Below are 25898 nucleotides of genomic sequence, written 5' to 3' on the forward strand. Positions count from 1 at the left end.
TTAACTATGGGTTTCGTGGATGCATTACGCAGTGGTATAATTTCTACCCATTTTGTTAGGTAGTCAGTGACCACCAGAATGTATTTAAATCCTCTTTTACTGCGTGGGAAGGGACCTTTTAAATCCATGGAGATGACCTCCCATGGTTCGCTTACATCACTAGGTTTCATAAGCCCTGCGGGCATCAAATTTGGTACCTTATGGGTTTGACACTTTTTACAAGATCTTATATAGTTTATTACGTCTAAGGTCAATCCTGGCCATGTAAATTGGCTTTTTACCCTTCTTACGGTTTTCTTAACCCCTAAATGACCTGCGCTGGGTATATCGTGATTTAAATGTAACACCCGAGCCCTAAGGGACTCCGGTACCCAAATCTTGAAACTGTCCCAACCGTTTGAACATTTTTCTATATCTTTGTATAAAATAGTTTCACGGATATCACAGAGTGGCGCCACTTTCTCAACCCAGACCTGCAGCTCTTGCTGGGCAGGTACTGTATTTTCTTCTAGGTAAGCTATTAGAGCGCCTAACCGTTCGTCGCCCCTTTGTGCCTTAACCATCTCCTCCCTATCGAAACGAACTATGGTCGGCTCAGCTTTTCGTAAGGCGGAGATGTGCCCTTCCGGGTGGTCTTCTTCATGTAACCTACTTAACGCGTCTGCAGTCACGTTAGATTTACCCGGAATGTGATGGATTGTAAAATCAAAGGCTTGTAAATAGTTATTCCACCGGGCAAACTTTCCCGTTGGATCTGGGGCGGTATGGAGCCATTTAATTGCACTATGATCCGTGTATAACTCAAACTTGGTGCCATCTATGTAAGGCCTAAACTTCTCAATCGCCCATCTGACACCCAAACACTCCCTTTCGGTGGTCGAATAATTTCGCTCAGCTGCACTTAACGAACAACTGGCGAATTGCACCACGTGCTTTTCCCCATCTATATTCTGTGATAACACGGCTCCTAGACCGGTGTTTGAAGCATCCGTATGGATTATAAACGGATAATCGTAATTGGGAGCGCTAAGAAGTGGAGCTGAAGACAGACATGTCTTTAACTTAATAAATGCCTGTTCATGAATATCTTTCCATTTGAATACAGCGTCTTTATGTAACAGGGCGTTTAAGGGATCCGCTATCTTTGAAAAGTTTTCGATAAATCTTCGGTAGTAGCTAGCCATACCTAAGAATCGCCTTAATTGTTTGACGTTACATGGGGTTGGATAGCCACTCATGGTAAAGGTTTTCTCGGGGTCAACCTTAATGCCTAAATTATTTACTAGGTGACCCAAAATCCTGCATTCCTTCTGGCAAAAATTGGTTTTAGAAGCCTTTACCGTTAACCCTGCTTTAGCTAATCTATTAAATACTTCCTCCAAGGTTCTCATGTGCGTCTCAAAGTCTCCAGAGGCGATGATCAGATCATCTAAATATGCACAAACACCCATTCCATATAAATCTCCAAATAAGTTATTAACCATTCTTTGGAATGTCGCTGGTGCCGAGGTGAGTCCGAACATGAGTACCTTGGGTCGGAACAAACCCCTATGTGTTACCAATGCGGCGATATCCCTGTGAGCTTCGTGCAGTGGTACTTGCCAGTATCCACTGGTCATATCTAAGGTCGTTATATACTTTGGTTTTTTGATGCTATCCAAAATATCATCTATTCTAGCCATGGGGTACGCATCCCTTCGCGTTATACTATTGATCTTTCTATAATCCACACATAAACGAAATCCTCCATCTTTCTTAGATACCATAATTACCGGCGAAGCCCATGGTCCATCTGATGGTTCTATAATATCCTCATCTAACATATCTTGAATTAACACATCCATTTGGGCTCGTTTAGCAGGGGAGTATCTATAAGGGGCACTTGCTATTGGGTGGTGGTTTCCTATATCTATATAATGTTCAATACGCTTGGTTTTTCCAGGAAAAGTGGAAAAAATTGATTCATAGTTGGATACTAAGTTTTCTAGGATTTGTTTTTCATTTGGTTCTAGTGGTGCTCTGGATAGAGCATCGGAAATCCCTTCATAATCTATTCTGGTATTCTGAGGACGGCCTAAACCCAACGGCGCGGATGATAAGGCATAAATCTTCCCTGCTTCTTCTATCTCATTCTTAAACTTAAAAACTTCATCTTCCTTATCTGACCACTTAAATCTTCCCTTACCAAAATCCGCTATCATACCTGTCGCTCCTAAAATATCGCGTCCTAGAACACACTCATAAGCTATATTCGATACATAAACTGCTTGAAAATCTAATTGTTTTCTGGGTAATCCGAAAGTTAAATTTACGGTCCCCTCAATAGATACTAATGACCCGTCTGGCTGTTCCAATGCTGAAATCTTCTTATTGGTGGTCTTATAACCTAACTTCTCTATCAATGGCTTAAGTGCGCTGTTAATTATTGTATGAGTTGAGCCACTATCAACTAATGCCTGACACGGTATGGTTCCTAAAAATATCTGTAGAAAATCCCGACCACCGTTTAAAAGATCCTCTACAGTCGGCCATATCTCCCCCGTGTCGGCCCCTTCTTCCTTTATTGTTTGGGCGCGGACGAACCCACGGCTCGACTTTGGGTGTCCGCGTTTTCGTTTCCCGACTTTGGGCGCTGCCTTTCCACCCTGGGATTCTTACACCATGGTGCCTTGTGCCCATATTGTTGGCAATTATAACATTGTACATCGGCGTTATAATAACTTCCTCCACCCTGAATAGGCTTGTTTTCTACCCTAGGTTTGTTTATTCGACAATTATTGGCTGTGTGTCCCTTTTTCCCACATGATTGACAGGTGGGAGTGAAACTAGGAGTTTGAGGGTTTAAAGGTTTTGCCCCCTCGGTCCTGTTAATAACAACCTCACTTACGTTTCTCTGCTTCCCAACACAGCGCTCAACGTTTGAAGCGTCGTCGATTAGTTCGCGAACACTTTCTATATGCTTTAACTTAATATAACCCTGGAGTTCAATTCTTAAGTTACGGTAAATATACCTTATCTGTTCTTTTGGATCGGGCTGTTTGTTCAACTGACCTATAAGTTTCAGCATTGCGGTGGCATAATCGGCCACCGACTCTAACGGTTTTTGAACTCTTAAAGCCATTTTATCCTTTATCAGCTCGTCAGCCCCCTCTCTCTCAAACTCTTTTCTTAATCTTTTCTCGAAATCATCCCACGTTGTAAATACTCTACCCCTGTCAAATGCTTCCGTATAGTACCAGTCAGAGGCGGGTCCCATCAACATGCTAGGGATCCACCTTTGTACAAAAGTAGTCTCATCTATATTATATGTCATCATCATTTGCCTGGCACGGCGTAAAAAATCCTTAGGTCCCGCATCGGTGGGGTTACCGAGAAACTGTACGGGAGCTGTCACCGGGGCAGACAAAGGGATCATGGGGGGACCAACTAAACTTTGTTGCGGCGCATTGACCGTCGCTAGACTACCTGTCGTGGATGGCAGTGGGCTCATTGACGGTGGTAAGACATTTCCTCCCCCCTGGGGTAAAATCGGGTTGGTAGGGACGATTCCTAAACTTGAAGAATTCACTACACTGGCGGTTACCGCTGCTCCCCCCGTAGTGAGACTAGGGGCTGTTTGATTTGGCGCGCTTAGCACCGGGGCTGTGTTATTATTTACTAGCGACCGAATATCGTTAGCTTGCTGAACCTGTTGATCTACAATGGTGTTAATCTTTAACATTAATTGGTTGAATAAAGCCATACTGACGAACTGTGGAGTAGGGTTTCCCCCTGGTACAGTTGGCGGTGAAGTACCTTGATTTTGGGATGCAATGGGTGGATTTATAACGTTTCCTCCCGTTGTCCCAGTAGCGGCTATTCTACTTGGGGAGTTACTTCTTGAAGTTGACGGACTAACCAAAGCCGGGGAATTGTTCCCCGTGAGGGGTTGATTTGTACCATTCATATCTGTGCGTTGTATGCAACGATTGCTTCGCGCCCTTTTTTGAGCTTCCGATAAGTCAACACTAAACCTCGAATAAATGTTGTTGCTCATCAATCTATCCTGTTTCAACTATATCCTAATCTTTTCAACAATTTTACAGTAAACTTTAAGAAGGAGAGAGAAAAAAAAAATGGATACAAAAAAAAAATTCAAAGCATAACTCAGCCTGTAAACATTGATTTTATCGCCTTTGTTATTTATCTTTAACTTCTTATATACTTCTGATACCCTACAATCTTAACCTAAAACTCGATGAACCTTATCCCGGCTGGGCCCCCAATTTGTAGCGTTTATCTTTAACTTTAAGGCAACCCCTTCGTAGCAATGCAAGACCACCTTACACCTGAATCATCAAACTTATATAACCTTTAGTTTTACCTTTCTTATCTTAACTTTATGTCTGATTGCATCCGGAGCTCCTATGCTACAAATAACTTCTACTTAATCATCCGAGTTCCCTTCGCTTACCCTGGCACTATTAGGGGGTAGCGAGTTCATGAAATAACTCTTAGGGTATATAGGCTTATGTTAAAAGAACACTCTTTGGTTACCAATGAAATCTTCCTCTTTTAATGTCATCTTAAACTTAGCACTTAAACTTGAACATAGCATGCAGTAACTTTTGACTTAACTTTTCAAAATAACTAATTACAAATTAAAAACATTTTATCAACTTAAACCCCCATGCAAAACCCTTCCAAAATAAACATTAAACATAAAACATAAACATAATAACAATCCCCTCCAAAATAAACAAAAACAAAATTGTACTCAATCCATTTTTCCTGGCGACCCTGGTTTATTGTTTCGCTTTCGCGTCATCGTTTACCGCACTCTCTTAGCGATCGCGCAAACGCGATTCTTTTGAAATCTTCTTCTTTTTAATGTGTCTGTACGAGCTCGCTTCTTGGCCTCTTCGGGGTTACCCCAATGCTTGGTTCCTTTCAAGAAGTCGACGTTCCGACATTGATGTTATTCTCGGGTCAAACGGGAGAACCCTCGTTCCTTGCTTCTCCAGTCAGTTCTTCGTCCAGCCTCTCTTATTTCTTCCAAGTCCTCGGTTTTAAAACCTTGAGTCACGTGGTTACTTTTGGGACCCGGATTGACCGTTGGCCAATTAACGTTAGCCACTTTCAAGACCCGGATGGTAGGTGGCCAATCAAAATATTAAGTAGCTTCCCGCGTGTTAAACGTTTGACCCGAAGGTCAGCGTCCCTGTTCGGGCGCCAGAAAACCGTGACTTAATGTCGTATCAGAGGTTAGCGTCGGTGTCAGGGTGCCAGAAAACCGCGACTTAATGTCGTACCAGGTATCGCCCACAAAAATCACACAGCACAAATAATACAACCAAGAATTTTGACAAGTTCCCAAAAATACCTAACAATATATACACTCTTTCAAATTGATGACCTTTTGTGAGGTCCATTGGTAACCTTAGGTGAGGGGAACAAAGATCGTGTAGCGGGCAATTATCTTAAGGAGAGGATCTGAGCAGGACAAAGAAAACTCGGTAGAATCGGAGAGAAAGGGGCAAATAGAATTCGGCCGCGAAACTACCTGGACCCGTTCCCATAGATTCTAAAAAAGATGTCGCCGCCATGGCGCGACAAATGAAAGAGCCATAGGGTTAAGCTTCTCCCTGGCGACCAGCGCTCGGGTCAGTTCTTAACCCTATACCTCGGTGTACGTTCTTATAAGTTTGATAAATGTGACAATTTAATTATGGTGCCTGCGAACAGAATTTCTTTGAACTTATGGTTGAAGCTAAAACTTAGGGATTGAATATTGCCTTCACTAACCAAAAATAACCTAAAATTCCACTATTGTAAAATATTTTATAAAAACTTATACTATACATGAAAACTTATTAAAAACTGGCACTACACTTTTGAGAACTGGTGTATAAGCAAGGTTGAGTACATAAATATAATCTAAATTATTCACAAATACATATAGATAAAAAACACCATCAAATTTCTTATTTATTTGAATATACGATATTCTTTAAATTCAGTAGGAGTTGTAGCTTTGGAATAAATATAATTTTTAGCGTGTCTTCAATAATCTCTTTTGCTCAATCCTTACGAAAGCAGAATATTTTTTTTTTCTCTCAAAGAATTGAGAGAGAATATATAAATCGAATTTATAAATACCGAATAAGAGTCTATCGAGTTTTAATTCTCTCGAACGAGGTTAGACATGTATATATAAGATCTGGTAGATATTATGTCCCGATATATATATTGTAGCCGTTTCCCTCTTCCGATTCGTTTGGTTTCCTCTCGTCTTATCAATAATTACCAAAGACGAATGAAAAAGTAAAGGAAATCGATCGACTGAAACTAACTTCGTATACCATGCACTCACTAGTTTCTGAGCAAGATCACTAATAACTTTGTATAAAGAAAAAAAAATTAGGAAGCTCTGTTCGTATTTGAAAATACCCCCAAAAATGCAGGTTTCTATTTTGAAAATGAAAACAACGCCTAAATATTCTGCAAGAATGGGTAATGGTAGGCTTACCTTGGAGGCAGGCCACTAAAATCACTAAGCGCAATTTTTGGGCGAGAGTTCGAAGTGTTTGCAGCGATCCGGTCGACATGGATGAATATTGTTCGGTGGAACGAAGCACTTTTTAATTATTTTTTGACTTAACACTCGACGTCTGCGAAAGCGATGACAATGTCTCGTCTCTGAAAGCGTTCGCGATGAATGTATTTAGTTTGAGATAATATTTACAAAGAAACTGGATTATTCATTCAACTAGGGTATTTCGCAATTTACGACCGATAAAATATATATTTATACTTCTAAATTACATTTAATTTGTTCCCAAAAATAGAGGATTATATTTGTATAGCGAATTCTTATCTTCAAAAGAGTCGCTCGGCTGGTTAATCTGATTTAATTATTAGGTTATTACGCTCGCAGTTTTTCCAATAGAGAGGATTAAGTAAATTCTACATGGCCGTTTCTCTTGACAATTTTCCGCATTTCCACGGAATAGATCCGAACTCTAGGGTTGACTTTTACGTTTCACACTCGAACCACGTTGAGAGTCTGTGATCCAATTTCGGCAGCGGGTAGTTGCCGGCAGTTCGGGCACCTTATAGCCGCTACCACCATCTTCCCGGTGGGTGAATATTCCTACGTTTTAGGCTCAAGATTCCCTCTCTCTCTCTTTCTCTTTGGGGTTCGCGCTCTGAGAATCTCTTTTCCACGCGTTGTCCGCGAGGTCGTTCGATACTGAAGAGCGGGATCTCTCTAGGAGCTGGTTTTATAGGCTCGCTCCGAGGAGCTAGCGCTCTCTACCAACTGGGCTCAGCCGATTTCTCACTGCGGAAGGGGGAGTCCCTTTTTTCTTCTAGAAGTCGCGGATTGCGCGTCATAGGTCGCTACTAAAATCTGCCGGACACAATCTCCTCTCTGGGCATTGGAACCACCGTAATTCGCCTTCTTCCTCTCGTATATTTTTTTCTCGCCCTCAGAATTGCCACTAATAAAGCTTTGCCGATAGGAAATGACCGTGCAATTTTTATTTTGCCTTTATTTTGCAAAGGAAAAGTGTACGGTTTCCTCCAGTTTATTGAAAAAATATCCTCGTCTTGATGGAAACATTTATGAATGGATGAATCCCCATTGAAAACCAAGAAACGTGTTGGACAAACCTCTGTATGTCTCATTGAAATACTATTGCAACCTTAAAACCATAGTGAAACACTCGCAGAGCAAATATTGATAATTGAGACTCGTTCTTTAAATTGCGAGAATGGTGACTTCACGTGATAAGTTAGAGCAGCATTGTCCTCTGAACAGCAAGAGGAATTGAGCCTTCGTTTATTGCCAATAGGGTAGTATCACCCCGTGTAATTTTCTCATAGACTCTAATGCAGTAGAAGACACGAAGCAGAGATTACTCCATAAACCGTTGTACACTCAATACCTCCGCTGGAATACATACTTCTTATAGATTTTTATTACATTGTATAATGCTTGAGATTGAAAACGGGGGATATTTGGACGGGTAGGGTAGGAAGGACGGGTTTGGAGTTTGTAAAAAAATAAATAAAAGCGCTTTGGGGTACGACAGAGAAGTTTGGAAAAATCCCTTCAATTCTCCATGGGGAAATTTCGTCCTTTTTTGACCCCGCACGATAAGTGGACTTTGGCTTACGCGAGTGATATTGAATTACTGAAGAGCCTACGCGTCCCTATAGCTTCCATCGACCATTTCTTCATCCTATCCCCGAAGATTTCCTCGACTTTTTACGAGTGTTTCGGACTCGTTAAAGGCAAAAATGTTCGATCACGTTTTTCCTCTTTCCTTGAAAATGAAACTTTTTATTTATTTTTTTATATAGGATATTTTTCGATTTTTAGCCTAGGAGTTGGGGGGTGTTTTTTTCAATAAGTTTAAACATTTTCTTAAATGATATTGTAGAGAGAAACACATTGTAAAACATTAATACTTTAAGCCTATGATGGAATTGACAAATTGAGTAATTCAACAACCTGAACAACAACTTTGAAACGTTTGAACTCTAAAATCCCTTTAGGGAGTGACATCTCAACTTGTTCCGTATCAAACGATACTACTCGCTTGAAGTTAAATTAATCAGGATTTCATAAAAATAGCTATGTTCTTTGATCTATTCCAGGTGTGTCCCTCTACGAAATGATTTCACCCTTTTAGAATTTTACCCTGGGATAGATTCCAGGTCATCAAGTTAACTTAAAAGAAAAATAGTTAAGGCAGACTGTTAAAATTCCTTTCGTTCGGACGCTAATGATGTAGGATTCGACTTTTGACGCCCTAATTTAGCGAGAAGGGTAAATGAAAGGACAGTTTGTCGATTGGCTTCGTTAGAGAGTGACATTTTTGCAGGTTTTCTGGCTCTCTCGAAACTCCACAGTAACTTAGTTGATTGCCCAAATAAGGCCGACTTCGATAGCGGGCCCTTTATTATGAGTGATGTATCTTATAAAGCTAGCTTGCCCAGGGAAAGAGAAACTCCAGTCTTGACCGAGTGAATGTCTTCGCGGCATCGGCTCAATATCTGAAAGAGAAATGTGGGAGGAGGAAAAGGGATGACCATCTTGGAGTAATTAACCCGAGAACCGTTCTTGAGGATTCAGGAACGCAATATGATCTGAAAATTCAACTAATAAATCCTTTGGAGAATTCAAATAAAATTTATCGAATACAAAGGGATGGGAAACAAGTAGTTGAAAGATACTGATTTGGATAGAGAGAGAAGAACATCTTGATTAATTTCACCAAGAGTTATTATATAATGCGAGAGAGAAAAACTATCTAGGCATCTTATAGAGAGAGTATACGGTATGGGTGTTCTGGTAAGCCGCGATGTCGATACCTCATTTCCGAGCTCTTAATGGGCCGTGCCGATGATGGAAGAGCCCGTAACAACATTCTTTCGTCAGCGCATTTCAGAAGGAGAGCCCATAAGGCATTTTTTCTCCCCAGAGAAGTTATCTTCATAGATAAAAGTAGTCATGCCGTATAATGGTTTAATGAACCGATATCAAGCGTATTACTAAACCTGCGCTCGCCGTTCTTTCCCAGATGCCCATTAAAAAGCTACGCTCAACGTATCCAATATTATGTACGAAAGAGTAAGTCATTCATCTCCGTTCGTATCGAATATGAGCACCGTGGTTTCCCCACATTGTATTACTGCTTATGAATAATTGACAGTGTGAGAATATAGCTGGAAAGAAATTGGATGGGCAATATTATGAATTACAAATGGAATAAGGCTCCTTATTTCGGAGAAGATACGATTTCATCTTTTCCAGTGAAATATCCGTCTTTATTTATTTATCCAATTAAGTCTCCATATTTTCATTTTATAGGATTAGGGGGGGCTAAAATACTAAAAATTTTGTTCCTATCAAGTAAAATAAACTGGATTATTAAAACCAACCATCCGGGTTTATATTCATTCCCGAAGAAAAACTAAAAATTAAAAGTTTTAGGAATTTACAATATAAGAGTTTATATGCCTAAAGTAAATAAACCTCATTATTCCTAATTTTGATTTCCTTTATCCATTTTCAAAATATATGATAACGTCAAATTTAAATCACTTCTGTTTTAGTCTTATTACTTTAGATAAACGAACGTGATGAGATTATATCATTCCTAAAGAGCCAGTATGGAAATTTATAGCTAGAGATATATTTTTGCGCCTAGCGCACTTGGGAAAGGCGTTGGTATGAATACGCAATGTTAAATCTTGTAAATAATTACGGTATTATCAAGTGCTCTTGAATTCCAGCTACAGAAAGGTTTATGTCTAAGCTTCCAAAATTTCCAGACGGACTATAGGCCTAGTCTTAGGGAAATGATGGCGTCGGCTGTAAAATATTTAATTACACCTGTGATTTTTATTGCATGCCTGGTGCGTGTTGAATTTAAGCTGTTATACCGAGTCTAACGAGAAACCCCCTGGTTATATCAAGCTGAAGTTAATGAATATTAAAAAATGTGTTTTAAGTGCACCTATAACTTTCGCGAGCCGTTTAGTTTAAGGATCCCGGCCTTTTAGTACCAACGCTACCTATAACCTTATTTGAGAAAACGCCATATTATTAAAACCCGATTTAAATTTAAATTAAATTCCTCCTCCTACGCAATAGGCGCGTTTAATTAATAATATACTGTTTTTTCTATTGAAATTTAACGACATGTAAGAGTACTTATTAAACCTTGCAAACTCCAAGGGGCATTTGGAAAATTTATGTCGTAAATAAGCACTCATTTACAAATACTTATTCTTTGGCTAGTCTATGAATTGAATTGTTTCGATCGACTCCTACCAATTTCCCCTTCTCTTTCTGTTCAATCTCCCACGACTCTTTTCCATTGTCAGCCTCTTTTCCCGTATGTTTTCTTTTCCTATACGCTGCCGTGCGGCGCGGCTCTTTTGTATTTTGGCATCCACGGAAATGCCAGCGAGTATTTTGTTTATGTCTGGTCTGGTCCCGAAACCTTAGGTATACACGAAGGAGTAATGCCTGATATTTATTCTAGAACCGCGATTCCTGTGCATGGCAGTGAAGGAATCTTTATACGTTCATGCTTTTGCCAAGGGCTATGGTTTAATCATAAATTTTGTAAGATTAACGTGACCATTTGAATTTATTTTAAAATATATTTATATATCTATATATTTATTTGTTCTCCAAGGTATAGCGGCTATAGTTTTGTTTACAAAATGTTAAAATTCAGTTTCAGTCAGTTTGCGGACCTTTGAACATCGGATTAAATAGTCTTTTAAAACGCCCCGAGTCATATATCTTTTCCGCTGCTTGTATTATGAAGTGGTTAGATATGGTATGCTTAGTACCACTTGGACTACAACCGTTACTATATCTTTTTTTTTCTCGTTCGTCGCGGAAGTAGCTAGACTTTGTTGGGAGTCCCGGAAAAAAGAATCGGGTTGTGTTTGAGATAGAGTCCAGTGGAAAGAAGTCGTAGTGTCATCCTAAATAAACGAAAAGAGAAAATATTTTCCGACACTCTAGAGAGAAAGTAAAGACGTCACAGGCTCAAGGAGTATAACATCTCAATTGTCAACCTTTGAGGAGCGGTATATGTTAACAACGGGCAAAAAAACCAGAGAGACATGGTCAAATATTTTTACTTCTTTTTTAATGCAATATTCTCGGACAAAGTAAGGATGCTCCTTAAACAACTTTTAAACATAATAGAAAAATCCAGACACTTCTTTCTATACAAAATCTATATTGGCGCACCAGGCGGACGTATTGTTGAGGGGCTTTGCAATCATGCGGAGAATTCCCCCGGAATGGGGATGAAATACGTATATTTCGGCGATAAGAAATTACTCGGGGTAGACTACTGTTATGGCGTATTCTGGGTGCGATGGCCCTTGATAAAGGTATATGGTAAAATTGTTGTAACAAGGGACTTCGCATGAGGGAAGAAGTTTCAGGGTCTATGGGAAGTTTTACTTCGTGTAGATGCGGGAAGAGACGCCAGCGTTCATGTGGTGGATTCAGATTCACTGGGGACACTAGTTTTCCCTTTTATTTTTCGAGTGGCGCGCGTCAGTCCGTGAGGCCTAATTCACTTTCACCAATTACAAGTTGCAGCCGAGGTACTTCACCCTTCGAGTTGGCCTATCTCTCTCTCTCTTTCCTCACATCGCTTTGTACTTTTGTTGTATTTCCCATCCGAGACATCTTCCAGCCGTTCTTGTTTCGGTTCCTACTATTTTTGTATCGAGAGTCGAGTGAGGAGTCTCAACCGTTTCTCATGCCGAGCACGGATTCTTTAACGGGGCCAACGCCAATGTCTTACCTTCATGCAACTTAAACCATAAGGGAAGTAAATCTCCAATAAGTTCCCCCTAAAAAAAATGGTCTCTACCTCGTTACCCTTGTTTGTAAATATCTTTCGAGCCATTGGTAGGCAAGAAACGATTTTCAATGCTAACGCGCGGGTTCTGAACTTGGATAAAAGTTGTTTTATTTATGTCCTGAACCTATAGGGGCCTCTTTTCTGGTCCAAATCGTTAACCCTAGAACTGCATCCAGAAGTGCATGAGGGTATACTGCTTTTGTAGTGATACAATCGAATCAATACGTTTTCATTGTGTCTCTCCCTGCACCCTAAGTTTTCTTTTATTCGAGAACCTTTTTTTTCTTTTTTGGAAAGGTCGGGGCTCGCTCTTTCTCGGTCACAAACTCACAATCAGAAAACGTGCATTTTGCCTCAACTTAATTTTTTTTTCTTTTTCTTGCTTCTTGAACTTGTTCAGGATGCTTTTGAAGAAAATGTTGCAATGTACTTTCGTTCGGGTACCGCTTTTTCCCGAATAAAGAATGCTTGGTACGTGACTTTAGGCTCTAAAGTTACAGGTAAATGTACGATAGCAGCGTGTACGGGTACCAAGGTGAATTAGTTTCTGCTATTCTCACAGGGTCTACAATTTTAACCAACGTCATAACAATAGATTAACGGTACTTACGTGAAAATTCCTTAAGGGTGTCATAGGGCGAACTTATTTTCTATCCAACGATACTGAGTACTTCAAGTTACACGAATCAAGAGTTGAGAAAATAAGCTTTTAAGGAAGTCTATTTAATAGTAATCGTGTTATTTTGAGTTTTTATAGGCCATTTGAATTTGTCATACGCGTATACCAAAATAGTTTAGCTCTCACGTTATCGAAGCTTTTAAGGAATGCCTCTAAGTGATGGGACCTATCGGAAGAAGTTGTCTTTGGGTAAAATAAATTGGTTCGGACAGACAGCCGAATCGGAAAGAGTGATTTCGTATATTTCTCTTTTTCCCAGCCTCTCTGGGACTTCTATTTACGTTATATCTATATAGTTTAAAAATAAAACGTCGGGATAAGTGTTGGCAAACGAAAGGTTCGAGGGGAAGAGAGCCTATCCGACCCCGAAATCATAAAAGGCCCAGCTATATGGAGCCCAAAAGAAAAAGTTTTATCTCGATGTTGATCCCGCAGAAGGATGGTTTAGAGAAGATCGAGGGAAGCTGCGGATGATAAAAACGGAAGGGGGTTCCGATTTCTGCGGAGAGGGCGATAAGAAACGAGAATGGAAACGCCATATTGCGATAAAACGTCAACAGGCCGAATTCTTTCTCTCTCTTCTTTTTCCGATATGAAAGGAAGTCTTAACCTTTTCTCTTAAACTATTGTATTCTCGGAAAATTTTATTTTTACCTGAAAAGTACTTTTGTTTAAATTCGGTTTCCATCAGAAAAATTTCTATATGTTATAGTTTTTGAAAGTTCACTGATTAACTTTCATTGTGTTGATCAAATATGTCTAGAAGGGCTCAATACTGAGGGAACCGTAATAACGTTCAGTGAAAGCTATTTCTACTTAAAATATTTAAAATGCCTAATATTTTAGAATAAGCTCTTTCAGACTAATTTTCTCTCATGTTTTGGTATAATGCAAGGCCCACATTTCAATGCAATTTCCTCCTCTTTGATATACGATGTTGTTCTCAATAACGGGGCTGGTAATGTTTTGCCTTAATAAATATCCCTTCTTTTGGGCTGCAGCGCTACGCTTTGCAAAACTCGAGCCATGTTTTCCATACTTATAATAAAGGGGCTTTTATATTAAATAGGAACATTTCCGAAATGCCTGTCTTGTATTTTTCGAATGCTTAGATGTAAAAACCAAAATTATTAATGCTATAACCATAATGAAATCGTTCAATTACACCAAGAATGATTCTGGTTTCCTACTCCCCAATGGTAGTTAAATCATTTCGAAGCGTCGTTGGAATTCCCTCGGTATATATTTTTAGGGTAATGTTATGGATTCATACAAGCCCTATTTTATTATAATAACTCTGAGCGCGTTGGATATCGCGCAAAAAGAAAAAAAAAATATTGTCAGTCGACTCTCTCGGGCGTAGAGAGACGGCTGGACATAATGGCGGCGTTCATTACCAAAATTAAAAGAACTCTGGTGGTCTGGGAAAAGATGGTTATTTAATGCGGTCGTGCCCATGCACCTCCCGGGAAATAACGCCGTCCACCGTCAGCGAGGGATTATTGAGAGACTACAGCCGTTAATATAATTCCTCCGCCCCCGTTGCCCACCTACATCTACGCTTAAACCTAAAATAAGGAAGCCGCCCATAGTCAACCCGAGCTATCGTAAATTATTCGTTTTACGCTCATGGGAAATGGAGACTGAAGCTTACATTCGTCATGGAATATCTCCTGACCTTTTTTAATTACGGTATAGTGTCTTTCTTAGTTCGAGTTGTTTATCGTTTAAAATACGAGGCTATTAAAGCATCGTCTCTTCTTCATTAGCTGACGCCAGCTTTTGAATAAATAACGTTACGACCATTTAAATTCGCCCCCATAAAGGACGCGGTACTTTGTCTAAAATAACTTTAGAAATGTCTCAATTTGACGCGTATGGTTCAGACCGAAACCATGCACCCTGTCGCTCGTGGATGCAATTTTAATATAATTTTTCTAAAAATAGACGCTACAGTTTCGGTGGGTCGAACTCTGCCTCTAAATACGCCCATTCCATAGTCAAAAATGTCGCCAAATTTGGAAGCGTATATATATATGTATGTACGCGTCTCAAATATAAAATTCATATCGGGGAATGGAATACGCTCGAGGGGTGGACTGTTATTTCGCTTATCAAAAGCGATTTTAACTGTTTTCCAAAAGTTTCCCGCTCCAACCACCTATTATTTTTGTTTCTTTATGGCTGTAGTGCAATGCGGGGAAAAGTAGATTCGAGCGGCGCGCAGAGTGCTTCGAAAATGTTTTATTGTTGCTTCTGGCGCGTGGCGAGGAAGTGGACTTTTCCTATTTTGCCTCCATGTAGTTAATACTCGATTCCCTTCGCTTTCCGGAAACCCGTTGCCCAAAACATCGTGACTCTTCCTCGCTCTATCTCATTCTCCGCTGGGCTGCCCTTTAAAAAACTGAGTTAGTAGGAACAGTGCCGAGCGAGTGTTTGTGGCCCGCCGCCGCCGCCGGCTTTCAAAGGCGAAATGAGGGAAGGAAAAACAAGTTTTAGGTTCGTTTTTTTTTTTATATTTGGAAGACGTTGTCGACGTCGACACACTTCGAGAAACGTTTCCGGAATTGGAATTCGCGGCGGAGATCGTCCCGGCAATTTCCAAACGGAAGGGGAACGGACCAGAAAGAGTCGTTTTCTTTAGATAGAGCGCGTTCGTCCGACAAAGACAAAAAATACAGCGTAGGGACTCGTAATCATTTTAGCACTCCCATCACAGGAAAAACAACTCCATTTTCTAATAAACCCCCCGTTTTTCCAGTCTTTTTTTAAAGTAATTTTTGATAGAGCTCGAGAAACGTCCTAAACTACTGTTTTTTGTTGAAGTATTTTAGGGATAACTTCGTTGTTGTACCCTCAAGAACTAGAACCCCGGGCTTACAATCCGAGCTTTACAACTCTCCTCCAAATGTTTGTCTCCCGGTATATACATATATAGGAGTGGGTGGAGCGTTAAACCAAATAGTTGGCGTCCGCGCCCGACTCTCTCTGCCTGTGTCAACTGGAATCCGGAATGACATTTCCCGTTTAAGATATTTTTTATTTTCACGTACCAAAATCTCCCATCCTCCTGAGCATCCGGTTTTTTTCCCTCAGCTTCTTCCGTTTCATTTATTTACTCTTTTTTTTTCAATTCAATTCAATTCTAGTCTAGTCTTTCGACTTTCATCTCATCCTCTTCAGTTTCTTGATGAAAATCTTAATTTATTTGGGTGTAGGGGACTGTAAAAAGTCGTTTTCTCAGTTAAGTACCCATTCAGTAAAGAAAGAAATAGCTGCTGTATCTATTTTTTATTCTTGTTCCAAAATAAATTAAAAGTTCAAAATAATCCTATTTTTCTATTGGTTTATCATATCTTCTTTAAAGATGGCTAAGAACTATATTTCGGAGATGAATTATGTGGTTGAAAATCCTCAGAAATATTTATTATTAATTGATTTAATTAATATAATAAAAAATTTTAATCTTCGGGAATATTAAAATCTAGGATTAAAATTAGATTGTTTTGAGAAGAAAATTAAATTGACATAGGAAATCCGAGCTACAAATTGAAATTATAATATAGTTTCCCCAAATTAAATTTACCGAATTGATTATATTAGGGCTATTTTGCATTTTAAATCTATTTGTAGACGGGATTGCAATAATATATTTAATTATTTATTTATTATAATTGAGTACGTTATAAACTAACCATAATTCAATATATATAAAACATAATCATAATCATGTAGTCCAAATTATTTAGATAAAGTATTGAAAATCGATATCATAAGAGTCAGTTGAAATCATAAAATAAAATTGCCATGATATGATTCACCGTTATAAGCGAAGAAAATTTAAATTATGAAATATTATTACAAATCATGGATGTCCAGTCAAATTAATGGTCTTCCTACTTGAACCCCCTAAACGCTTAGATTGGATTACATTTCAATCCAATTCCATTATCCTCACCCATTTGTTTGTTTTGGGCACATTAATATTTATAACAACTATTAGAAATTGAGCGGGCTATTATCGTACTACTTTTTTCCCATTTGGCTTAACTGCATGCCTCTTCACCACTAGGCCTAAAATAAATCCGCTAAATATCATACGCCTTTTCTTTGTATAAGATTCTACCAAAGAAGAAAAGAAAATTAAAGGAATCTCTCATTTTTTTTATTAGTTTTTCCTTCCTGCCTTATAGCTTTTTTTTTAAGGAAAATTGTTTTCTCCACCCCTTGTATCCGAGAGCAGACGGAAGAGCATACGATATCTCAGGCGATTGTAAAAGAAAAACCCTTTATTAGTTTCTTGTATTCTCTATACTATGCCTATAAATAGCATCTTCACGCCGGGTTCTAGCTATTCCGGCAATGGAATAGACTTTAAGCCTCGGTCGACGATCAATATAGACCTTATTGAGGGTCACCCATTTCCACTTGCGGCCAAATAGTACTGGCCAATGGAAATCAATACCGGGTCGTTCGTACGTTGGCTCAATTTTATTTTTTTTTCTTAGCTCTGAAAAAAGAATAATAAAAATAAACACGTACTTATATTTTTTTTGGCGGGAAAAATGGGGCCAAAAACTTCAACATCATCGGGATCCTTCAAAATATATAGAATATGGTTTTTGCTATCACAACCTCTCAAGCGTTTGCAAACCCTTTTCTTTCTTTCGACGGCTTAATATCGACGAGAATGAGATACACGTGAGGTACTAGCTATTTTGTTCTGTTTGATTTGCGGAAATAAAAACAAAATGATGGAAATAAAGTTTATGGGCTTTAATAACTTCCTGTTTATTTTGAGAGAGAAAAAAAAAATTCTATTTCATACACTAATCCTTATTGAGAAAAACGAAATGGATTTTTATTTATTTATAAGATAAAAATCATCTTTCAATACGTTTTTCTAAGAGATTAATTTGAAGAGCAAGAAGAGCAGTGTTTGGGGATTGGAAGAGGCTGCGAGATATGATAGGTCAAGATCCAGACCAGGGGATTTTAGTTCCATATGGAGTTTTCTTCTTTATATTTGGATAAGCGTATGAAATAATAATAATTTCAAATTGAAACAATATACCTATAAAGAATATAGGTTTAGTGGAACTACCTGCACGTCAGACGGAAGCCGCTGTGGTAAATAGACGGATTTTTCCCGTGATAATCAATAGATTTCTTTACTCCAATCGAAGTTTGATTTGCTTAAGTTGTACCAAGAAGCGATATCTAGTTTACTAGAGAGAAGGTATAAATTCGCCACATTTCTAGCTTTATCTCTAGTCCAAACGTGTATAGGTCCGGAGTTAAATCCCAGCCTCTGAATTACAACCAGCATCTCATTGGTTCTTGAAAACTCACGTCAGCGCGACGCGAATGACGAAAATTACGTATTTTCCAACTGAGGTGAGGCGAAATAGCCCGGCCTCCTTTTACGTCCCCCCTTGTATTTTGAAAGGGGGACTGGGACTATGGCGCGCGAATACTTAGTCATATCTTATACCTTCTATCTAGTAAACTAGATATCACCTCTTGGTTGTAGTAAATAAACTCAACTGCATATAATTTCAATTTGAAATATTTCTTATTTTATTTGCTCTTCTGGTATAAACAAGAAAATTGTACTTGCTTACCTTTCCTTTAAAAGTGTGATTGGTACCAAATATTGCATGAGTGTATCAAATATTATATACCATATACAGAGGTGAGAAATAAATTCGCCTCACTTTTATATCTCTATACGTGTTTAGATTTGAGGTGAGAGTGTACGTGATTGTCTATATAGCCTCAACTAGAGATAGACATCACCTTCCCGTATGTTACTACTAATACCTGACTGATATCGAGAGATCCCTGGGAATTTCTTACCACCTTTACGCCGGGGCCTGGCAAAGAAGTGAAAAATAAGAGGTTTATATAAATATATTAGACCTTACTCCCCGTCGTCTCTTTCTAGCTCACTCATCTTGGAGTGAATATCATTTGAAATATACTAAAACTGATTCTATTCTGCAAAACTATTTCCGATCTGATGTACTATACATTTATAGCCCCTTTAAGATAAGAAAGTTATCCTGTCGTAGATTCTTTCCCTTTTTTTTTTGGCTGTAAAGTTTCTTTGAAAGTGGTGGACGAAAAGTCATTTTCAATTTTAAGAATTTACGTCTCTTAGAAGTAACTTTCTTTTTTAAGGTTTAATGCTACTTTGTATACGAGCCAGCTTAAACCTTAAGAGTCGATAACTGCCGTTGTCAACCAACTAACCAAGAGGCCAGAGAAAAAGACGGGAGTTACCTTTGTTTTTGTAGTAGTTTGGAAGCTAAGCGCTCGTAAGAAAATTTTCATTGGGGATATTCACTCCTCGAACATTCTAACCTACAACGTCTTTGGACAGTATCGCCTTTTTTCATGGGTGTATAACCCCTCGGTAAAACCCGTAAAGTCCTTAAATCTTATTCGCTCAGGATCTAACTCGAATTATTCCGCTTGGCTGATGAAATATTCAAGTATTAAAAACAAGAGGAAATATAAAAACGACCGGAGATCTTATACCTTTTCCTCCATTGGTTACTCGCTGACGCTGTCCCAGCTTCGTTCTCTTTTTCTATGTGCATCATTGTATGATCGCAACGTAGGTTATTGAAACAGTTTTGTGTGTGTGTTTGTGGAGACTGGATACACGAAAACGAGTTATAACTTTTGCAAGGAACTGGATAAGTAAAGATCCTTTATCAGCTTCGAGCTCGAATTGGGATGGAAATAAATGCTATGATTATAGCTATGAATGTTTTTCTAAATGCCCCTTATTAATGTTCAATTCGAAATTTCATCAAAATCATATTCTATGAAGGTTAATATTAAGAGATGGTATTTTTTATAAATACGCAAGGCCTAATACACATGGATATTTATATTACGTAATCGTAGTTTTCTTGTTTCAATAGGGCCTTTTTTCCTCTTCTTTTTTATAACCATATTATAAAGCTTGTGCAGGGCGGACGAATACCCCATGTTAAATATCATAAGAGTGAAAGTAGTCTTTATCAAGTGATCTAGTAATAGAGTATAGCTCAGTTTTTCACTAATTTAAAAGAAAATCCCCATCCTTTTTTACTGTTATTATTTTTTAAGGAAAAAGTTATCAAACTCAATTTTCTTCGTAGGGTTATAAGACGATCGAGGCCCGCTATAGTTTCGATTTTTCCCCCTTAACATTCCTTCTCCATCAATATATCTCGTTTAATATACATCAAAATAATCAAATTATCCGGAAAGAACGACCAGCCTTGAACTCGTGTATCAGGGATTTTCCCTCTCTTTCAGATTCTCTTCCTATACCGGATGAGGGAGGTTATTATCGCTCCTTACTGATTTAAATCCGGCGACACTCGTCGTATCACTGATTCTCTACGCGATACGCGATAATCGGTCGAGTTTCAATTGTCAAGGCACTTTATCGATAAGCCTAATCTTTGGAAATCTGCTCTAATCCCGCGGTCTTTGACAAACGACTAACATAACCCGTAGGGAATGTTTCCCGCTGTAAATCTTCGATACAATGGAGTCAGATCAGTCAAAGGGTGGTTTCAAGGGAGAATGATAATGGAGTGGAAGGACAAAGGCCAAAGGTTTCTATAAATTTTGTTTAAGGTCTTGGAATTTAATCTAGTCAAACGAAAACGCGTTTAATGCTTAAGTTTAGGTTTTAATCATTTATAATTATATTTAGGCTTAGCAAAGAGTTTATAATTTATCAGACGTGTCACCTAAAATTCCTCTAGACCTTGTAGTAACGTTTATTTATTTATTACGATAGAAAAATATAAATAGAAAAACTGTTCCAATATGAAGGAGAAGAATTCCCGTGTTTACTAAGAAACTTCTATAAATGTGTATTTAGAGAAATTTCCCCGACGGGTATTTATCTCTTCCTGCTGTAACAATTCACCTTATGTTTGATCATAACGCGTGGACGCAATCATTGTGAAGTACTAGCTCTAGTTTGATCACCCTTGTAGAATGTTGGCCCGCGCTTTCATCACGCGTAACTCGAGAGTCGCAGCAGTATCCAAGCCAGACTTTTATAAATATCCTGCATGGACCGTAAGGTTACGTAGAGAATTTTGAGGGTTAGTCAAACATTGCAAAGGTAAACAATGGTTTATCTAGAGATGGACAAAACGATTCCCCCGCTTCTGTGTTTAAATATTAACAGGGTGTGACAGTATTCCAAGTCCTATAGGGCAGCGCTTCTCAAACTTTTTAACCTTGCGGACCGGTTTTTTTTTTTCAACTATGTATGACGGACCAGAGAGTCGCATGTCCGCGGACCGGTGCCGGTCCACGGACCACACTTTGAGAAGCGCTGCTATAGGGTTTGCAAAAATAAAAGGGAGTGTATATTCACGTACTTATCGTTTCCTCGGAGGTAGAAAAGGTTCTCTTAATGCTTTTTTATCCCGAAGTCGTCGTCGCTTTCGCTTTTGCTTTTGCGGAGACGGCTATGTTGGGTCTATACTGTACTCGAGATTATACGGAGCACGGTTTACTTTCTACGTAATAAGTACATAAGGAGAGCTATTTCTAAAAGCCCGGGGCGACTGTATATACCTCAAACTCTAAGCCTTGGCCTTTTAGGAAGTGAAATGGGAGAAGAAAGGGAAAGTCCCTCGTGTTTCTTTCCTTTCTCCTTTAGTAATTATTCGGCTTATAAAAGGTGGTGTGAGGTTGCTTTTTATTTAATGATATATATTCCTAGCGAATCTACCCCTTTTTCTAAGGTGCCGTTAAAGCTAATCTTTATTTCATGGCGTAGCTCCAAGGCAATAGAATTTTGAATGACCATTTCCAACTTAAAGTTTAAAGGACTCTCTCTCCTCTCTTTCTAAGTTGGTTTTTGTTTCCTACAGTAAGGAAAAAGCTAAAAGATTTATATAGTATTGTTTGCTTTTCTTTTGAGTTTGAAAAAACCTTTTTCAGGAAGCCCTAAATTTAATTTAGAAATTGTATATCCACTTCTAAATAAGCATTTAATTCGGAAAGAGAAAAGTTTAAAGCTATTGTTTATTTAATAAACCCTTTAAAAGTAATGCGTTATTTTTTTTAATCCAAATTAATTCATCTAGACGCTTTCGAACCCCGTCTTGAAGATGTAGAAAATCAACGCAAGTTTAGGTTTTTTTCACGAAGAATTCATTATTCAATTATTTTGGTTAGAAACGGGATTAAGTCCTTGCAAATTAACAGTTTCAAACTTTGAGGTTCTTTCGCTTTACGGTGACTGGTGTAATCTTGAAAGAAAGGGTCGTAGAGGTCTAAGAAGAGGAGGAGGGTTCCTTTTCTCGCTAATTTTGTTTACAATTTTTTTTTTCTAATTATATTTCATGACTTGGCATTGTTTCGTCAATGCGCCTATTAAACTCCTAAAAGGCTTTTCGAGCTCAACGCCCTCACCCATCTACAAATGATGGCCGCTTAGCGAGAGACCGGACTCTATCCCACCATTTTCATGTTGGATAGTTAATTTGAATATCAAATGTCGGTTATCGACGGTAAATGGAGTTGATACATTGCCTACCTGTTCCTGATCTTGAAAGAAAACATACCTTACTTTGGTTTACTCTCTTATTTCAATAAAGAGAAGAAAGATTTCCTTAAATTATGCTTAGATTTTAGTTCATTATACCTCAATGGAAAATACCATGAATTAGTTTTGAAGCTTCCGACCCCTTCACGTCCAGAGAATGTAAGAAAAAGAATTAACACGACGGGTGGTTGCACCGCGAGCCTTTAATACTCGAAATTGTTTGCTTTTGTATCTTGATTAAATTAAAAAAAGTAGGAAAAACGGCCATCTTTTTAAGATAGAGAAGGGCTTTTTTATTATCGTGGTCGTGAACAAAAAAAAAACGAGGTAAAATTTTTGCGTCACTTGTATAAGGCGGCCGAAGACGTTTTTTGCTCGCGTAATTAAATTTCGCTTGGGAGTTTTGGGAATTTGATTTTAATATTTCGAGGCTAAGAAATTGAACGGGTAATGAAATTTGACGGCGCGTAGGACGGAATTTCACCCTCTCACTCTCTCTCTCTGGATAACAACAAGTTTGCTTTTCGATTTTTAATTAAAATACTTATACGCGATGCGCGCTGAGATTGGCGAGCCAAGAGTGCAGTGTACATTGAACTATTATTAAACTTTCCCCGAATTTTCACTAATTGAATATATTATGAAGCGCCAATATACCAAGGCCTAAAATGAATAGATTTATGAAATCTAATTATGTTTCCGCTTTTCTATTTTCTTCACAGGATGGAAATTCAATTTGCAGTAGTCTATTTTTCAATAAGTCGAAAACTGATCGAGGATGGAATTTCGTCAATAAACGATTCCCAATAGGCGATTTCAATTAAGGATTCTTCTATGTCAACAGCTGATCAGGGATTCGTTAAGTCAATAACCTGTCAAGGGCTCTGTTTCAATTAAAACTGATCTCATCAAATATTTTGTTTGGACATCCTTCGACGATGGACTTGCATGAGCAACTGGAAATTCGTGAGTTTTGCAAATTTCTTTAATAAGGGGATTTCTATCTTGTGTTTAAAAAAACTCGTTTTTCTTACGAGTAAGTACTTATTTGGTCTGAAAATCCTCTGTTCCATAACCCTATTATGCATAAATACGGGTCTGCCATACAGGCTTACAGTATTGGCCTTGTTCATGCGATAACAAATTATAGACTGCAACGCGATCTACGTTTTAAATGGGTTCTCCTCTAAACCGGAACAGAATAGAGGCAAGACCTATAGTGATATCCTACCTTGGTTGAATCGGGTTACGGGTAGAGATACAAATCACAGCAAGGAATTGGTTCTCTTTCTGGTAAATCCGCCACTGGCAGGAATACACCACCACGATACGGCCATAACCTTCTTTCGTCCCATATATATAGAGATTATGATAGACTTATGCATATAAATATTTACATATGCCAGTTTCCAAAAATAAATGGGTGCTTTCGAAGCTATTTAAGCACCTGAAAAAGATGTCGCGCAGTAGCAAATTGGCAATTTACTGGGATTTTAGATGGAGATAAGTAGAAGCGCGGGGGAATTGCAGAATCTTTTCTTTAGTTCGTCCGCCATTAATATACACCTGATGGTGCTTCATTTCTTTCTTTCTGGGAGTGTTCTGGCAAAAGTGTAATGCAATTATGTTTCGTGATTAATTGAGAAGATTTACCTAAATTAAATTGTCACAGTGTGGCTCTAACCGTACGTTGATATCCAACCCTTCGTTTCCAAGGAGTGGCGGGTCTATAGCATCCTGCTAGGACTCGTAATGAGTGCCCTGTTTATTCACCAACAAAGGTTTATTAACTAGAAGTTATCATTTGTATCGTCTATTCGTAAACCTTTATTTATAATCCGTTACTTCTATTTTAATAAATTTCTCCGCGGTTGGTGCAGTTTAGAGAGGGACGAATAAAAAAATAGTCTGAGAGCGTTTAATTCCCGCGTTCCTTTTAGCCTAATTGAGGTCTTCTTATATAGATCCCTTCGCCATTTTTCTCGCTTTGGCTAACGAGAAAATTTGCATGTAATTAGCAACTTTTGAATGATGATGAAAAACAACATAGTGGCGTACGTACGTTGGCTAAGCCTTGGTTCCGTGTTAACGTACGGGATCAAAGGCTAAATATTAACGCCCTCGGAAAATTTCGCGCTTTGAAAGCTAAAGCTCACTCCGCTTGTTATATAACGCTTTAAAAAATATCTAGAAACCCATTTTAGTTTCAAGTTTACGTGCCCGGCTTAAACATTGCCCCTGGACTTAGCCACGAGCGGAATGTAGGTCGCACATTTTGTCCGAGTCCCTCGTAGATATGTTCCACCCGTTACTTTGGGCTTAGGGTACCGAGGGACACGAAGATGATATTTAGGGTCGACGAATGTTTGCTTTAGCGGTAATTAAAGGGCGGGTGTTGATGGGTTAATGACGTCTCTCTCGTTTCCTAATTAATTAGTGGGATTAAGATCGTTTCCCGTGTCTATGGACGCGGCCCTGGTTCACCCGTTTCATTAAATAGCCAAAACTAGGGCGTATTAATACATAATATTAAACCTCGCAACCGTCGCGGGGAGGAAAGTAGTGCTCGAATAGGATTGGAGATAATCCTTCGGTGGTAATGTTGCTTTGTTTATCAATATATACCTAGCTTTCCCCATAGCCCATCTTATCTAATAAGCTTAAGGGACGGGTATTTTATGGCCTTCCCTCAATTCTGGGATCGAATACAGATAAAACCCCAAAATAGAATAGGTTCCTTAGATATATTCCAACGGAAAAACTATCTGTATCCTGAAGGATTATGATTGAGGAAAACTCCAAATAGGCTTGCTTTCTCGATAGTTGGCTCTTGCTTCATCGAATATGGGTCATTTTGGGTGTATGCCTTGCCAATTGTTCGTACCCTAACCGTTCTAGATTGGATTTATTTGATTAGTTTGAGCTGTTACCATCCTTGGAACAACTTGGAAAATATAGGTGGTTTCATTTCAAACAGTCTGCTGCCCAAAAAAGGTTTTAAAAAAAAGCTTCATTTCCATGTCCCTTGTCCTTTTTTCCACTTTAAATATGTCTATTTGGTATCTCGGAAGTTTGCTATGGTATATTTGTAGTACAAACTGTAAGTGTAAGTGATTAGCTCTTTAGTGCATTTCGATTATGTACCATTATTAAGTAAAAAAACTTCTAAGAGATAATCCTTAGATTTCTTCTCTAAAATTTTAAATAGGACTCAAGTCTTTGTTATTGCTGGGAAAAAAGGGGCAAAAGC

General features: G+C 38.6%; 1 protein-coding gene and 1 long non-coding RNA gene across 2 annotated transcripts in view; one reads left to right on the forward strand and one right to left on the reverse strand.

Annotated features, from left to right (window-relative positions):
• Positions 1-7449, reverse strand: part of LOC149661387 (uncharacterized) — a 29464-nt gene extending 22015 nt beyond the window's left edge. Inside the window, exon 1 of the mRNA XM_089842921.1 lies at positions 6509-7449. Coding sequence (XP_089699047.1) covers positions 6509-6587 — 79 coding nt within the window. The 5' untranslated portion in view covers positions 6588-7449. The remainder of the gene's footprint in view (positions 1-6508) is intronic.
• LOC149661388 (uncharacterized) overlaps positions 1-25898 on the forward strand; it is a 286806-nt gene that overhangs the window by 13810 nt on the left and 247098 nt on the right. The window contains exon 2 of the long non-coding RNA XR_016368896.1: positions 23371-23614. This is a non-coding gene — a long non-coding RNA (uncharacterized LOC149661388). The remainder of the gene's footprint in view (positions 1-23370; positions 23615-25898) is intronic.

This window comes from Phalangium opilio, unplaced genomic scaffold, assembly GCF_054372755.1.
Source record: "Phalangium opilio isolate 3A_F unplaced genomic scaffold, DU_Popi_V2 ptg000070l_1, whole genome shotgun sequence".
Lineage (NCBI taxonomy): Eukaryota > Metazoa > Arthropoda > Arachnida > Opiliones > Phalangiidae > Phalangium > Phalangium opilio.